This window comes from Scyliorhinus torazame, chromosome 6 (assembly GCF_047496885.1).
Source record: "Scyliorhinus torazame isolate Kashiwa2021f chromosome 6, sScyTor2.1, whole genome shotgun sequence".
Lineage (NCBI taxonomy): Eukaryota > Metazoa > Chordata > Chondrichthyes > Carcharhiniformes > Scyliorhinidae > Scyliorhinus > Scyliorhinus torazame.
This window is the reverse complement of record NC_092712.1, coordinates 107,730,638-107,747,013: the sequence shown is the minus strand read 5'-3', so window position 1 is coordinate 107,747,013 and position 16,376 is coordinate 107,730,638. Positions and strand designations below refer to the sequence as shown.

The following is a 16,376-nucleotide window of genomic DNA, read 5'->3' as shown; positions in this document are numbered from 1 at the left end:
GCAGTGTTAATGTAAGCCTACTTGTGACACCAATAAAAAAATTATAGAAGTTAATCATCTCCACAAGAGAGACTTATAAGATCCAACCTGACAAGAAAAGGCATTGTACCCTACCTAGGGCTTGATCTGAAGCTTGATCTTAGCCAAAAGGCCAAAGTGTTAACAATTGGGTGCCAATCAGTGGCACACTCATGAATTGCAGTGCTGGCTAAATGGAAAGGTCAGGGAGCTGATTGGGCAACTGGCTTTCCCTTGTGGCAGGCAAGGCACACCTGCTGCATGTGAAGACTACAATTTGCATTTAACCTCATCCTTAGATGGCACCATCATTCCCCCAGCTCTCATGGACTGCGGATTAAACCCACCTTCCAACTTGAACAGCCAGCAACCAAGACATTGATCTCTGTCACCTGACCTCCATAACCAGTCTGGGCCTTGAATGTTCAGATATGCCATGCCCTCTGGTTTCAAAGTGCAGTCTGAGAGTGGACATTCATTCTGATTGCACTTATCTCCTCCCCTTGTGAGGGTCTTCAGCCCTCATGAGGCTGGGACCCACCCCTTGTCAGAGTCCCCAACTCTGCCCATGCTGCCTGGTATTTCACAGGACCCCACCCAGGGACTTTGCAGTCGTCTCCAGTGCTGACGCTATGGATTCATCTGCTCCCACCCACTTTCCAGCTACTACTCTGGAAGGCAATCCCTCAGCAGTGGTATCACCACAAGCCCAGCAAGGAGGACACTGAAAGCGATGCTTGCATACCAGCTGCCAGATCCCTTTAAACCTCGAGGCTCACATTCATGAAAGACCACCAAGGCCGACTAGCAACCCCTCCCACAGAGATGCCAAGACTGAACCCCCCCACCCCACGAGTCCTGAGTTGAACCTATTTGGGCCTTCCACGTCCTCTCCGGTGCTCCCTCTGCAATTGACACCCTGGAGGGTACTGGGAACCTGAGTGCCCACCTCCGATATTCCCTTCAGGGGTGAGGTCGGTAGGTTCTCACCTTCGTACAGCTGCCCTAAATCGCACCGGAGTGCCGTCATGCTGGCATGCGATGAATATTCAGAGAGGGCGTAGTCCCAGCGGGAGGGGTTGCTAATGATATTATAATATATTTATATTAGGTTCCTGACCTTCTCTGGATGGATTCTCATTACGCCATGACTGTTCCTGATTCTCACCATATGTTGCGCCTGTGTCGCCGTTCCCATTGACTCCTAAGAGGCTGAAAATCGCCCCTCATGTAGTTGTCAGGAGTACACCCTCTCAGCAATTTTGGGACATTGATGTTGCCATATGAAAAATGTGCTTTTGATGCAGTAATTATTACAATTTGACCATATGTTGATCATTTATTTTCTTAACAGGATATTCAGTTGCCGTGGGGGAATTCACAGGAGACTCCCAACAAGGTAAGTAACTTAATTGATCACCGAAAGCATGTTTTCGCTCATTATGTATTTATTAGCCATTTCCTCTTCCTTAACATGCAGAGTCTTTTTGATAACGAACCAAATGAAACTACGTTTGCCAACTCAGTTTTCACATCTTTTTTCTTTGATTAGAACTTGTTGCTGGAATTCCAAGAGGCGCTCAGGCGTTTGGATATGTACGTAATAATATTCTTTTGTTTAGTGTTGGTTCAAATGGATTTTCGTTGTTCTCATCTCTCTCTTTCTCCTCCAATGCTAAATAAGCAGTTTTAAAATTGTGCGTATCACTTTCTCTTTTATTGTTGGGTTTTGCACAATAACAGTACTGTCACTACTTTCTTCAGAGAAAAAGCAGGAGAAAATTGAGGTGATTTTTAACTTTTGCCCTTAAAACGGGTTGGTGCACTGTTCATATCTTACCAAATAAATGTTGGAACAACATTCCTGCCTGTTTTAGGCAGCAGCTTTTTAAGTGCACAAATTGGAATTTGAGGCAGGCCATTTGTACTGAGCTCTGAGTCACATAGGTTGGTATTCTCCGATCCGGGTTCATCCCGCTACCGCTGCCAGCAAGAATATTGGTCCTCAGGCAAAACTCCATCCGCTGCAGAGAATCCCGCCGGTGTGAACAGCGGAGAATTCCGGCCATAATCCGTGCCCTTAAAGATGTCCTGTGTCACTTTGCTCTTTTATTTTTGGGAGTCAGAAGGGACAGGTCAAAATCTCCCTGATTCCATGCCGCTGGCCCATGTTCAAACTCCTCCAGGATTGCCTCCCTTCATTTAAGCCCAACCTGCCAACTGGTTCAAGATAGGAGCAATCTGATTTCTTACGTTGGCACAAGGGGCAAGCTGCAACGGAACGACTTTTTGATCCCCGCAGCTCTGTGGTCACATTAAAATAAGGCCTGAATACTAAAGTGATCTGCAGCCTTCTTTAACCACTGTCGTCCATGTGTTGTAGGAACACCCACTCTGCTATTAGAAAGGGAGTTCCAGGATTTTGACCCAGCAATAGTGAAGGGACAGCGATATGTTTCCAAGTCAGGATGGTGAGTGATTTGGAGGGGAAATTGTAGGTTGTGGTGTTCCCAGGTATCTGCTGCCCTTGTCCTTCCAGGTGGTAACGGTTATAGGTTTGGAAGGTGCTGCCTAAGGAGGAGGAGGTGAGCATCTTCCTTCATGAGCTTAATCTATACTATTCTGAACTAGCTACTTAAAGATAGACAAGTTCAGTCCCAAGCTATCTGTCTCAATCCCTGGAGGAAGGTTGTCTAGTTTTTGCTCTGCAACATGCCTCTGTAGTGTGATTATGGGTCGCAAACAGCCACTAACACAGCATGCTGATGGCAGTGAGTTAACCTGCTGCAATAGACTAGACACTTTTAGAATTGATGGAACACCTCATTATCATTTCATAGTCCTGTCCGTGTGGAGTTTGCACATTCTCCCTGTGTCCCCACACAATCCAAAGATGTGCAGGGAGGTGGATTGGCCACGCTAAATTGCCTCTTAATTGGAAAAAATACATTTCATAGTCGTATGATAGTGTTGTCAGAAATGAAGACCAATGTAAACATATTTCTTTTTAATAGGTTGCCATCATAAATGCAACAGATATGACTTTCATCTTGAATTTTACTGGTGAACAGGTAAGGTATCATTATATCTCCGCATGTCCAGGAAACATTGAAACCTTTTCCCTCTTGCCAGCTGAGCAAAGCATCTGTTTTCTCACAAAATAATGGTCTTTTCAATTATTTTGGACGTTTCAGTAATGCTACTAGCAGCAAAAATAGTGAAATATAAACTGAATCCTTGACCCAATAACAGAATGTAGAGTCATTTATCTTGGGAACCAAAACCATTTGAGAGGAGACGGCAGTTAAACAGCAGTGTTTTACTCAGGAAGAACCTCAGTGTTTCTAACTATCATGTTGATGATGACCAGAAGTTACTCTGGCATGTCCACTGGATACAGCTGATGTGTGAACCTTGCACAGCTGTAGTTATGTCCTTTATTTCTCTTCAACTTTGCAAACAAATATTTGCTTTCAAAAGGGAGATATAGCAGAATGTGGTGCAATATGTCATCATATCTATCCATTGCCTTGTGCTCTGAGTCAAAGGTAAGGAGATTCTGAACTTTGAGAAAGGCTTCCACATGATCCACCAAAGGCACAGTTAGCTTTCTTAGCTTGTAAAGCTGCTCCAGAGCACTTGCCTTCTAAATTGTGTGGATGAGTTTTGAAAATATTGGCTAGGATTTTCCAGTCTTGACACTGAATCTCTGAATTTTCCTGACCCACCTGCGATGATGCCTGCTGGTGTCGGGGCCATAAAACCCCACCCATCGCTTCCATATTGATTGTACCGGCTGTTAGCAGAACGGCTGTGTTAATGTTGATGCATTATATCAATCTCAGTGGTACATGGTGAATTTCTCAAATTCCCTCACACCGTGCCTGTTACATGTTTGTGCTCAGCAGATATACAACTAAATGATGTTGTGTTGACACCATGCACATGAATCTAGACAACCACATGCCAATTCTGATTACTTTGCTTGTGTTTTCTAATTCATAAGAATAGTATTACATTACACTTCCAAATAACTGAATTGATTGACAATTAGTCAATGCTGAGGATGAAAGGTGATAATAATGCATCAACATCAACACAGCCGAAAGGTGGAATACCTGGTGCCATGTATTACTGTTTTCTCTTGCGTAATGGCAGCTCTTCACAGTTGTTGAGGATCAGTGGTAATTGTTTGGATGTTGAGGATGTACTTCCAGGGTACATCATCCACAAAGAGCAGACCCTAGGTGAAATTACCCATTACCTTGATGGATCTCTTGAAGTTGTTGAGCAGCTTTTATGATGTGTGGGGAAAAATTGAAGATGTTGCCCTCATTAGACTGGAGCCATCATCTTCCAAAACAGTGTGGAGCTGCCACCTAACATATTATAATAAGATGATTACTTTGGATGCAAGGCTTCAGTAATTTGTTTCCCATTTTTAAAATCCACAGATGGCTTCCTACTTCGGATATACCGTGGCTGTCTCTGATATAAACAATGATGGGTGAGCCTTATACCTTAATACATATTGCAGGAAAATTAGAGATTAATGTAGAATCATGAGGTGGAATTTAAATCCCCCTCCCCTGAGGCGAGTCCTAAGTCAGGCTTGGGGGTTGGTGCATTGGGCCATTTGATTGGCGGGGTGCAGGGTGAGTACCCTGACTCTTTGCTGACTTCCCCTGATCAAACTCTATACAGGAAGGGTGAAGGTCACCCTTCCCATTCGTAGGCCAATCGAGGCCTGTAAGTGGTGTTCAACCAGCAGCGGGTGGGAAACCCATCATTTGGGAAGGCCGCCCAGCAAAGCCTATCAGGTTTGCCTGGGGCCTCTTGAGGAAGTGGCAGGGTGGCGTGGTGGGGGGAGTCCTTCATTCACGGGCACTGAGATGGCCAAACAAAGGTGGGCTGACCCCTGACATTTACGTCAGATGCAGAGAGCCTGTGCACAGTGTATAATCCAGCACACCTAGCCTTTTGTAATGTTCTGCTCAGATCAACACAATTTACTATATCTCTTAAATTAGTGCCATCTACAAACTTGAACATACAAGTCACTATTCTGTTATCCACGTAACTAATACACCTGAAAACCTAACATCCCCGGGCAACACCACTTGCTAAATTCTGCCCATCAGAGAATGTCGTCTTTGTCCCAACTTTCTGTCTTCTACCACTCAACCAATTACCAACCAAAGTCACAAGGATATTTCTACTCCTATGTGATTTAATTTATATTAATAATCTTTCAGTGAACCTTATTAATGAATTAATTCTATTATGGAGTTGCCCACCATACCGCTGCAATATTCTACACCCTTAATTCACCCCCAAACAAACTATTCTCTTTCTTCAATCCCTTTGCCTCGTCATTTGTGGCAGAGCTTCGTCTGCTCATTAGAACATCTGTATACTTTTCTCTATCTTTAAAATGATTTAACCAAGCTTTCAGACACCACCATCTCACCCTACACCTCTCTTCTATTCTGTCAACAAGTGGTTCTCTTGCAGTTGTTGTGAAGTACCATGGGCTATTTCTTTATGTTAAAGGCACCATATAAATGCAAATTACTGTTTGTTCTTTAACTCAACCTGTTGAAGTGTACATTTCTTGTTTTACTTTTAAAAATTCTTCCATGGGGTGTGAGCATCACTGCTAGCATTTATTCCTCATCTCCAATTGCCCTTGAGAAGGTGGTGGGTGGGTCACATTCATGAATCGCTGTAATCCATATGATGTGGTACACTCACAGTGCTATTAGCAGGGGAGTTCCAGGAGCTTGACACAGCGACAGTATGTAGTTGAACTTTTGTACCCTGCACAATTCCATTTGTTTCTGTCTTCAATAATAGTACTAAGGGCTGCAGCTATATTCAGTGATGAAACAAAAATACACAGTTCAGCCTGTCTGATGCCTGTTTATAACAGGGCGGATACAGGAAACAGGCCAAACAGGTCAATTCCCACTTGGCAAGTTTCAAAATGCCAGCTAGATCTTCAAGGAGGAAGTGTCAAGGTTGACACTTGGTACCTCACCTTCTTCAGGATATAAGGCCACGCCCCAGTCAAATTGCCTCCGCCCTGATGATTTGCGTCATTAGAGGCTTGAGAGCCGGATGGCGTCCTACCCTCTGATCTGGAAATTGGCACAGTGGGATTGAACTAAGAATACCAACAACGAGTACAGACAACTTGTAAAAGAAAATCCAACTTCCAGTTCCACAATGCGCTGTTGGGACCGGGCCAAACATGAGCTTCCCTTTTTTTTATTTAGAGTACCCAATTATTTTTCTTTTCCAATTAAGGGGCAATTTAGTGTGGCCAATCCACCTAACCATCACATCGTTGGGTTGTGGGGGTGAAACCCACGTACACATGGGGAGAATGTGCAAACTCCACACAGACAGTGACCCAGGGCCGGGATTCGAACCCGGGTCCTCAGCACCGCATTTCCAGTGCTAACCACTGAGGCACATGTCGCCCATGAACTTCCCTTTATGTATTTGTTAACATTTATTTTGCCAGAGAATTTATGCCAAAGCCTTTCAAATGAACAGTTTACTTCAATAGTTTAATCCTTTGGAAGCTGTCTTTTATAGCTTCCAGAAAAAGATATAATGATTGTAAAAATGTGATTTTCTAATTCTGTATATAAAATTAGAGAAATCTTCTTAACTATATTTTTTTCTTAATTTAGAGGTTCTCTCCAGAGACTGCAAAAACTGTAATTATGATTTTGGCAATAAAAATATACCATAATAATGCATCCTTAAATTTAGATTAAAGTGCAAAATGGGTAAATAGCTACTTCCAGCCCACTGAAATCCAACTTAATGTTTTGAATGCATTCTTTTTGTAGCCATAATGTAATTGCGATTCCTGCTCATACCAAAGGCATATTTAAAGGCGGAAAATTCCATGCGCAAATTAAATTATAGAAAACTGCTGCAAACTTGACCAACATCAGGAGCACCTCTTTTCCTAATCCCTGATTTTTCATGTTTGAAATCATATGCTTCACAGATTGGATGATGTGCTCGTCGGCGCTCCACTTTTCATGGACCGGGAGTCTGACGGAAAGTTGAAGGAGGTTGGGCTGGTTTATCTGTACCTGCAGGAGGAAGAGTTCCTTTTCAAGGATGCCCAGAGACTACTCGGAACTGAAGTATTTGGAAGATTTGGCAGTGCAGTAGCACCTTTGGCAGATTTAAATCAAGATGGATATAATGGTGTGTTACGACAGTCATAAGTACTTACAGTACTGAAAAGCACCTAGTTTTTCCTGAATGTCTGATTATATAGGGCAGGATTGTCCGTGCAATCCCGTGTTTTTTTTCATGGCCGACGTGCCCGCCATTGGCCGGCCGTGAATTATAGGATTATAGAATCCCTGCAATGCAGAAGGAGGCCATTTTGCCCATCGGGTCTGCACTGACCCTCTGAAAGAACACCCTACACAGGTCCACTCCCCAGTCTTATCCCCATAACCACACCTAACCTTTGGACACTAAGGGGCAGTTTAGCACGGCCAATCCACCTAACCTGCACATCTTTGGACTGTGGAAGGAAACTGGAGCACCCGTAAGAAATCCACGCTGACATGGGAAGAATGTGCAAACTCCACACAGTCACCCAAGGTCAGAATTGAACCTGGGTCCTTGGCACTGTGAGGCAGCAGGTCTAACCATTATGCCACCATGCCACCCTGGGATCTTCTGATCATGCCACTGTCAATGGGACTTCCCCCCCCCCCCCCCCATTGCCGGGAAACCTACGGTGGTGGTTTGCCATCAGCAGAACCTGTAGACCCCATCAGCGGGAACAGCGAGAATATTCCAACCATGTTAGGTGAACAAAAAAATCTATGTGATATCTTCATTAAGGAGAAGTTGGGGAAACTAATGTAGATCTGTAATATCATATATGTCAGCTTTCCAAGTTTATCCTCATGGAGATTTCACACTTTCCTCTCTAGTCAGTCTAGAGAAGAATGTTATGGGAAAACAGATTAAATGCATCTTACGGCAGCTCCGTTAAAGAAAGCTCATGTATCGGACCAGGTCGGTGTTCCTGATCATAGAATTTACAGTGCAGAAGGAGGCTATTCGGCCCATCGAGTCTGCACCAACCCTTAGAAAGAGCACCCTACCCAAGCCCACACCCTATCCCTGTAACTCAGTAACCCCACCCAACCTTTTTGGCCACTAAGGGCAATTTAGCATGGCCAATCCACCTAACCTGCACATTTTTGGACTGTTGGAGGAAACCGGAGCACCCGGAGGAAACCCACACCGACACGGGGAGAAAGTGCAAACTCCGCACAGACAGTGACCCAAGCAGGGAATCGAACCTGGGACCCTGGAGCTGTGAAGCAACTGTGCTAACCACTATGCTACCGTGCCCCTCACGGGTCAAGTTGGTCAAGTTTGCAGCAGCTTTCTATAATGAGATGGATTAAGGGTTTGCCGTGTCCACTCTGCACATTGGCTTTGTAAATTTAAGGATGGATAAAAAGTTATTTTAAAAAGGTACGGTCAAGTCGCCATAGTCCCAGATGATCATAAGCTGTTTTCCCCTTTGAGGGGGAGAGCTGATTGGTGATAGTTTAACCTGAGGATCAGCACACCTCAGGTGAGGGGCAAGGTTGAGAAGGCGAGCCTTCATGAATAACCTCAGCCGGGACTGGAATTGAACCCATGCTGTTGGCCTTGTTCTGCATCACAAACCAGCTGTCTAGCACACTGAAAAGAAAGGGGTGGCACAGTGGTTAGCCCTGCTGCCTCATAGCGCCAGGGACCCGGATTCAATTCCGGCCTTGGGTCACTGTCTGTGTGGAGTTTGTATGTTCTCCCTGTGTCTGCATGGGTTTCCTTTGGGTGCTCCAGTGGGTTTCCTCCCACAGTCCAAAGATATGCCGGTTAGGTGGATTGGCCATGCTAAATTGCCCCTTGGAGTGCAGGAATGTGCAGGATAGGTTATGGGATGAAGGGGATAGGGCGGGGTGGATGGGGAATGAACATTGGTAGAGTCCTCTTCCGAAGAATTGGTGCAGACATCGATGGGCTGAATAGGATTCTATGATAATTGAATTTGTGCATAGATCACATACAATCTGTGTGTTTCACAAAAAGGGATGAGCAACACATGCTACCCCTGGCCAGCGATGCCATGTCCCATGAATGAATTTTTAAAAGTCCACCAAAAACTATTTAAACAATCAGAGATGTGTAGGAATATTTAAAAAAAACCAAATGATCAGGAGAATGAACAAGCACGGGGAAATACAAAGCAAAACTGGGAGAGTGACAGGTTTTATCAGACAGTTGTATTACATAGTTTGCATGACTCTAAATAACTTTGGCTTTGTTTCAATGAAAGTTGTACTGTCAGATAAATTAGGTTTCGACAGGCGGTGTTAGATGACCTTGAAGAGGCAATCTTATAATCATTTGACTTCATACTAACTACAATATAACTGAAGCCAATGTGAAACAATATTTTCAAATAACCAGCTGTTGATTTTTTTTTTGGTTACAATTGAACCTGTATTTGGATGTCGGCAAGTGGATCTCTCTGCGTGTGTGCAAACATGCATGTACTAAATATCATTTTCCCTGGCCAGAAGGTGAATGTAAGAACCAACAGTATTTCAGTCACAAATCCTGAGTCTCAATTTACAATGCAGCTACTCCTAACTTTCGGAAATTGGTGCATCCTTTTAATATTAGTTGTTGTTATTCTGATCTTAAAACATTTTTTGATGTCAGTAATTGGGAGAGCAAAGCCAAAACCAGCTCTGTACACCCATATGTTTATATAGTGCCTCACTCCTTCATTCTGCTCCGGACCCCTGGAAAACGATACAGCACGCCCTGAGAACCAAAGCTCCAATACTTGAACTGACCTCACACACTTTATATTAATTGCCATTTTTAAAAATATGATCTCATGTTAAACAGATATCAACCTAAACAAGTGCAGATTGTGTAACAAAAACAGAAAATGCTGGACAATCTCAGCAGGTCTGACAGTATCTGTGGAGAGAGAAGGGTTGACTCTTTGTCAAAGATTGTATACTTGTATTGTAATGCAGCTGGTGTTACAGAGTAAGAGGAAAAGAGTAGCTAACGTCAACATTAGGCCTTTAGAGGATGAGACTGGGGAGTTAATGATGGGGAACACAGAAATGCAGAGAAACTAAATTGGATTGGATTTGTTTATTGTCACGTGTACCGAGGTACAGTGAAAAGTATTATTCTGCGTACAGCTCAGACAAATCATTCCGTACATGAAAAGAAAATACATAGGGCAAACATAAAATGCACAGGCATCGGGTGAAGCATACAGGAGTGTAGTACTGCTCAGTAGAGAAGATGTGTGAAGAGATCAGGTCAATCCATAAGAGAGTTGTTTAGAATCATAAAATCTGCAGTACAGAAGGAGGCCATTCGGCCCATCAAATCTGCACCGGCCCTTGGAAAGAGCACCCCACTTAAACCCACACCTCCACCCTATCCCCGTAACCCAGTAACGCCACCTAATCTTTTTGAGCACTAAAGGCAATTTAACATGGTCAATCCACCTAACCTGCACATCTTTGGACTGTGGGAGGAAACTGGAGTACCTGGAGGAAACCCACGCAGACACAAGGTGAACGCACAGAGACCCAAGCCGGGAATCGAACCTGGGACCCTGGAGCTGAGAAGCAACTGAGCTAACCATTGTGCCACCGTGCTGCCCTATGATTCTATGTGTGAAGAGACCAGATCAGTCCATAAGTGGGTTGTTTAGGAGTCTGGTAACAGCAGAGAAGAAGCTGTTTTTGAATCTGTTAGTGCGTGTTGTCAGACTTTTGTATCTCCTGCCCGATGGAAGAAGTTGGAAGAGTGATTAAGCTGGGTGGGAGTGGTCTTTGATTATTCTGCCGCTTTCCCAAGGCAGCAGGAGGTGTAGACAGAGCCAATGGATGGGAGGCGGGTTTGTGTAACAGACTGGGTGGTGTTCATGACTGTAGTTTCTTACGGTCTTCGGCCGAGCAGTTGCCATACCAGGCTGTGAAGTAGCAGTTAGGATGCTTTCTATCGTGCATCTGTAAAAGTTGGTAAGAGTCAATGTTTTGTCTCGGTTTCCATGATGGAGAACATTAGAACCATCCCAATAGTAACAGGTAATGTTGAGGTTGTTGAGAAGGAGGAACTTAAAACAATCGCTATCACTAGGGAAAATGTACTGAGAAAACTATTTGGATTAAAAGCAGACAAATCCACAGGGCCTGATGGCCTACATCCTAAGGTCTTAAAGGAAGTGGTAGCAGAGATAGTGGAGGCATTGGCTATAATATTCCAAAATTCCCTGGATTCCAGAAAGGTTCCAGTGGATTGGAAAAAAGGCTAATGTAATGCCCCTTTCAAAAAGGAAGAAAGGCAGAAAGCAGGAAACTATAGATCAGTTAGTTTGGAAATTGTTGGAATCCATTATTAAGAAAGTTATACGGGATATTTGGAAAGTCAAAACGCAGTTCATCAGAGTCGGTATGGGTTTATGAAGGGTAAATCATGTTTGACTAATTCTCTAGAGTTCTTCGAAGATGTAACAAGCAAAGCAGATAATGGGGGTCGTGTAGATCTACTGTATCTTGACTTCCAGAAGGCATTTGATAAGGTGCCACACAAAAGGTAAGATCCCACGGGATTGGAAGTAATATATTAGCTTGGATAGAGAATTGGCTAAGCAACAGAAAGCAGAGAGTGGGGATAAATGGGTCTTTTTCTGGTTGGCAAGCTGTAATAATCCACAGGAGGCAGTCACTACACCAGTATTTATTTGCAATAACTACATACAAGAGCAGTTCCAAACAGTGCTGCTAGCATTCCAGTCAACTTAAGACTGGTTCACAAAGCCTACACAGGTGCTTATATGGGCCCCCTCAATGAGCTATCATTGAGGGAGCTCATACTCCAATTGGCCAACCAATAATGCCAATTGGAGGTCATTGGTAGTGTGCCACAGGGTTCGGTCCTCAGGACCCATTATTTACAATCTATATTAATGACTTTGATGCAGTGATAGAATGTCCCAAAGCCAAATTTGCAGATGACAGTAAAGTAGGTGGGAAAGCAAGTTGTAATGATGAAGTAAGAAATTTACAAATGGACATGGATACAATAGGTTCTGGAAAAACGTGAGTCAGTCGAAAGGATCCTCCGGGGGCGCAAAAGTAGTTATAGTCTCTAGGGGTAGGTCCAACCTGTCTAACCTTTGCTCGCAGGACAATCCCTCCATACCGGGAATCATCCCAGTGAACCTTTTCTGAACCACCTCCAATAAATCTTTCCTGAAATAAGAGGACCAAAACTGCTCACAACAATTAATTAATTAATTAAATTCCAGCCAGAAAAGATGTTTGTGAATTACAGTGGACCATAGTGGAAATATAATTAGTATTTGTTTTTTGCACAGTATTAATATTGTGTTAACCTATATCATGCTGGTGATAGCACCTCTATGCACCCATGAGTTGTTTTTAAAAAAATGGATTTTATTACAAACATGTATCAAAGCAGGTTACAGCAAATAATCACCCCGGGAAACATGCTTCCCAACAATCAACTATACAGTCTGTACAGACTTTTCCTCTTTTTCACGCTGCCCCCCCCCACCCCCCCACCCCCCCGCCCAACCTCCCCTTCCCCTCTCCCCCTGCGATGAACAGCTCCTCAAACACGGTCACAAACATCCCCCACCTTTTCTCAAACCCCCCTGCTGAGCCCCTTAACTCATACTTTATCTTCTCCAACCGCAGAAAGTCGTACAGGTCACCTAACCAAGCCGCTATCCCTGGTAGCGATGCCGACCCCAGTCTAGCAAAATTCGCCGCCGTGCAATCAGAGAGGCGAAGGCCACGACATCAGCTTTCCTCCTCTCCTTGAGCTCCGGCTTCTCTGAAACAACAAATATCGCCACCAAAGGGTCCGGGTCCACATCCTCCTCCACTACCCTGCCTAAGACCTCAGACACTCCCGCCAAGAATCTTCCCAATTTTCCGCAACTCCAAAACATGTGCGCGTGATTCGCTGGCCCCGCACCCACACCTCTCACACTCATCTGCTACCCCCTGAAAGAACCCACTCATTCTCGCTCGAGTCATGTGCACCACCTTAAACTGTATCAGGCTCATCCTTGCACAAGAAGAGGTCCCGTTTACCCTTCGCAGTGCCTCACTCCATACTCTCCAATGATCTTATTCCAAACTCCACTTCCCATTTCTCCTTGATCTTCACCACCCACTCACCTCCCTGCTCCCCCAGCCACTTATATATATCCCCAATTCTTCCCTCCCCTTCCAGATCCGGAAGCAGCAGTCGCTCCAGCAGGGCATATCCCTGCAACCTAAGGAGCCCCCTCCAGACATTTCGCGCAAAGTCTCTACCCTCGGCAGCTCTGCCCTCCCCCTTAGCTCCTCCAGACTGGCGAACCTTTTCTCCAAATACAAATCCCTCCCCTTGACCAACCCCACTTCCCTCCACCTCCTATATATACTATCCATCCCCTCCAGCTCAAACCCATGATTCTCGCACACTGCACCCATGAGTCATGGGTGAATATTCTTTGGTTATCTGGGGCGTCATTCTCCGACCCCCCGCCGGGTCGGAGAATGGCCGTTGGCCGCCGTGAATCCCGCCCCCGCCCCCGCCGAAGTCTCCGCTCCCGGAGATTGGGCTGGGGCGGGAATCCGGCCGCGCCGGTTGGCGGGACCCCCCGCTGGATTCTCCGGCCCGGATGGGCCGAAGTCCCGCCCAGGAATTGCCTGTCCCGCCGACGTAAATCAAACCTGGTATTTACCGGCGGGACCAGGCGGCGTGGGCGGGCTCCGGGGTCCTGGGGGGGGGGCGCGGGGCGATCTGACCCCGGGGGGTGCCCCCACGGTGGCCTGGCCCGCGATCGGGGCCCACCGATCTGCGGGCGGGCCTGTGCCGTGGGGGCACTCTTTCCCTTCCGCCTCCGCTACGGCCTCCACCATGGCGGAGGTGGAAGAGACTCTCCCCACTGCGCATGCGCGGGAAACTGACAGCGGCCGCTGACGCTCCCGCGCATGCGCTGGGAAACTGACAGCGGCCGCTGACGCTCCCGTGCATGCGCCGCATTTCCACGCCAGCTGGCGGGGCAACAAACGCCATTTCCGCCAGCTGGCGGGGCGGAAATCCCTCCGGCGTCGGCCTAGCCCCTCAATGTTGGGGCTAGGCCGCCAAAGATGCGGAGACTTCCGCACCTTTTTGCCGGCGCGATGCCCGTCTGATTGGCGCCAGCTTTGGCGCCAGTCGGCGGGCATCCCGCCGTTGGGGGAGAATTTCGCCCCTGATGTCAAATGTCCTTTTTTAAAGAGAGATGCCTTTTTAATGATTAATCCTGTTTTATTTATTTTGCTCATGTAGATATCGCAATTGGTGTACCTTTTGGGGGTGAAGACAGGAGAGGCAAGGTGCTGATTTACAATGGTCACAGCACTGGGTTAATTTCCAAGCCGTCACAGGTCCTGGATGGCTTGTGGTCCTCTGATTCCATGCCTCCTGGATTTGGCTTTACCTTACAAGGAGGCTCAGACATAGACAAGAATGAATACCCAGGTAAGAATTACCTTTGGGAGAAATTTTAACTTTGATATTTTACCTTTCTACACAGTTTGGCAGAACAACAGCATCCTAACAATACAATGTAATATTTTTCCCCGTACATGTTCTGTGTAACCATTGACTTTATATAAACATATATTGCTAGCAGAGAATCTATTTCCTCTGCATATGGATGCAGCATAACTATGTAATTATTCAGGTCAATCATGTTGAGTCAGTTAATTAGGGGCTAGTGGTTTTTAATCTGTTTTCTTAAATTCAAAAAGGCTTGGGCAGCATTCTATACTGCTCTCCAATTTCTAATGTTTGGAAGGTCTTGACTATCGCTTCAATCGTAGTTGGAAATTTCACTGACAGAAAGTATTAATCAGCACGCTGTGTAAGTATGAGCACTTGGCCGGGAGACTGCCTTCACCCACCTAACAGTGATGCATGAGGGCATTATAATTGTACTCAGATTGTCAGCATCATATTGCCATTAATTCACTTATACTGCACTGGCTAATGTGATCTAATGGGCGTCTAATTTGATGCTGTTTATTCCTCGAGAAATAGCGAGACAGTGGTGTACTGGTATTATTACTGGACGAGTAATCCAGGCACCCACGGTAATTCTCATCCCATGGCAGATGGTGAAACTTGAATTCAATTTTTTAAAAATCTGGAGTTAAAAGTCTAATGATAACCATGAAACCATTGCCGATTGTCGTAAAGACCCATCTGGTTCACTAATGTCCTTCAGGGAAGGAATCTGCCGTCCTTACCCGGTCTGGCCTACATGTGACTCCAGATCCACACTGTGATGCGGTTGACTCTTAACTGTCCCACACTGAAAAGGCCTAGCAAGCCAGTCAGTTCAAGGCTAATTAGGGATGGGCAATAAATGCTGGCCCAGTCAGTGACATCCACATCCCAAGAACACATTTTTAATAAAGGTGAATTCCTAACTGAATAAATCACATTTGTATTGAAATGAGCTAACATATGACTGAATTAAATGTCACTCGTATAGTTGTGAATGAATGTAACAATCTTCATATCATAAATAAGTTAAAATGACCTTTTTAACATGTACTTCCTTTTCACGTTGTTTAATTTAATCTGAACTATTCCACAATGCTGGAGATAGTCCAGGTAACTGTGAACTGCAGGCGACCAAAATTCTTACTGTTTCTTAATGACAGAGCCCCTGTTAAAACACAGGAAATTCACCTTTCACTCATAATTAATGCTGACAGAGAACCCTTCAATGATTTTGTTTTGTACAAACATGTTTGAATGAATTAAATAGGAGTGATTGATTGCTTAATGATGTGAACAGTCTTGGGCTGCTGTTATTTCCTTTGATTTTCGGAGCCTACGCATTGCCTCTGCTGCAGTTCAGACTGGATTTTGTGATGCTTTAAAGTCCAAAATGTTTATTGATCCTATATGTTCGAAATTTCAAAGCTGCCGTATTTATGTTCACATTTTACTAGTTATATGATTCTCTTTGAAAACAAACTTCAGTGAAAGCAGCTCAAATAATCCAATTACGACCTTTCATTGGTTTTAACAACAGCACTTGTGGACTGTTATAGCTACTCAGGAACTAGGACCAAATCATAAATGCATTAGGATTGTCAAGAATTGAGCCTATGCTTTATAATGGCATCTGTTTTGTTTTAACAAACCTATTTAAGAGTGATTTTATACCATCATGCTGTATTTCAGTTGAAGCTGAA

General features: G+C 44.8%; 1 protein-coding gene across 1 annotated transcript in view; it reads left to right on the top strand.

Annotated features, from left to right (window-relative positions):
• itga8 (integrin, alpha 8) overlaps window positions 1-16,376 on the top strand; it is a 328,234-nt gene that overhangs the window by 72,853 nt on the left and 239,005 nt on the right. The window contains exons 8-13 of the mRNA XM_072508666.1: window positions 1,373-1,417; window positions 1,571-1,614; window positions 3,033-3,089; window positions 4,473-4,525; window positions 7,046-7,251; window positions 14,455-14,646. Coding sequence (XP_072364767.1) covers window positions 1,373-1,417; window positions 1,571-1,614; window positions 3,033-3,089; window positions 4,473-4,525; window positions 7,046-7,251; window positions 14,455-14,646 — 597 coding nt within the window. The remainder of the gene's footprint in view (window positions 1-1,372; window positions 1,418-1,570; window positions 1,615-3,032; window positions 3,090-4,472; window positions 4,526-7,045; window positions 7,252-14,454; window positions 14,647-16,376) is intronic.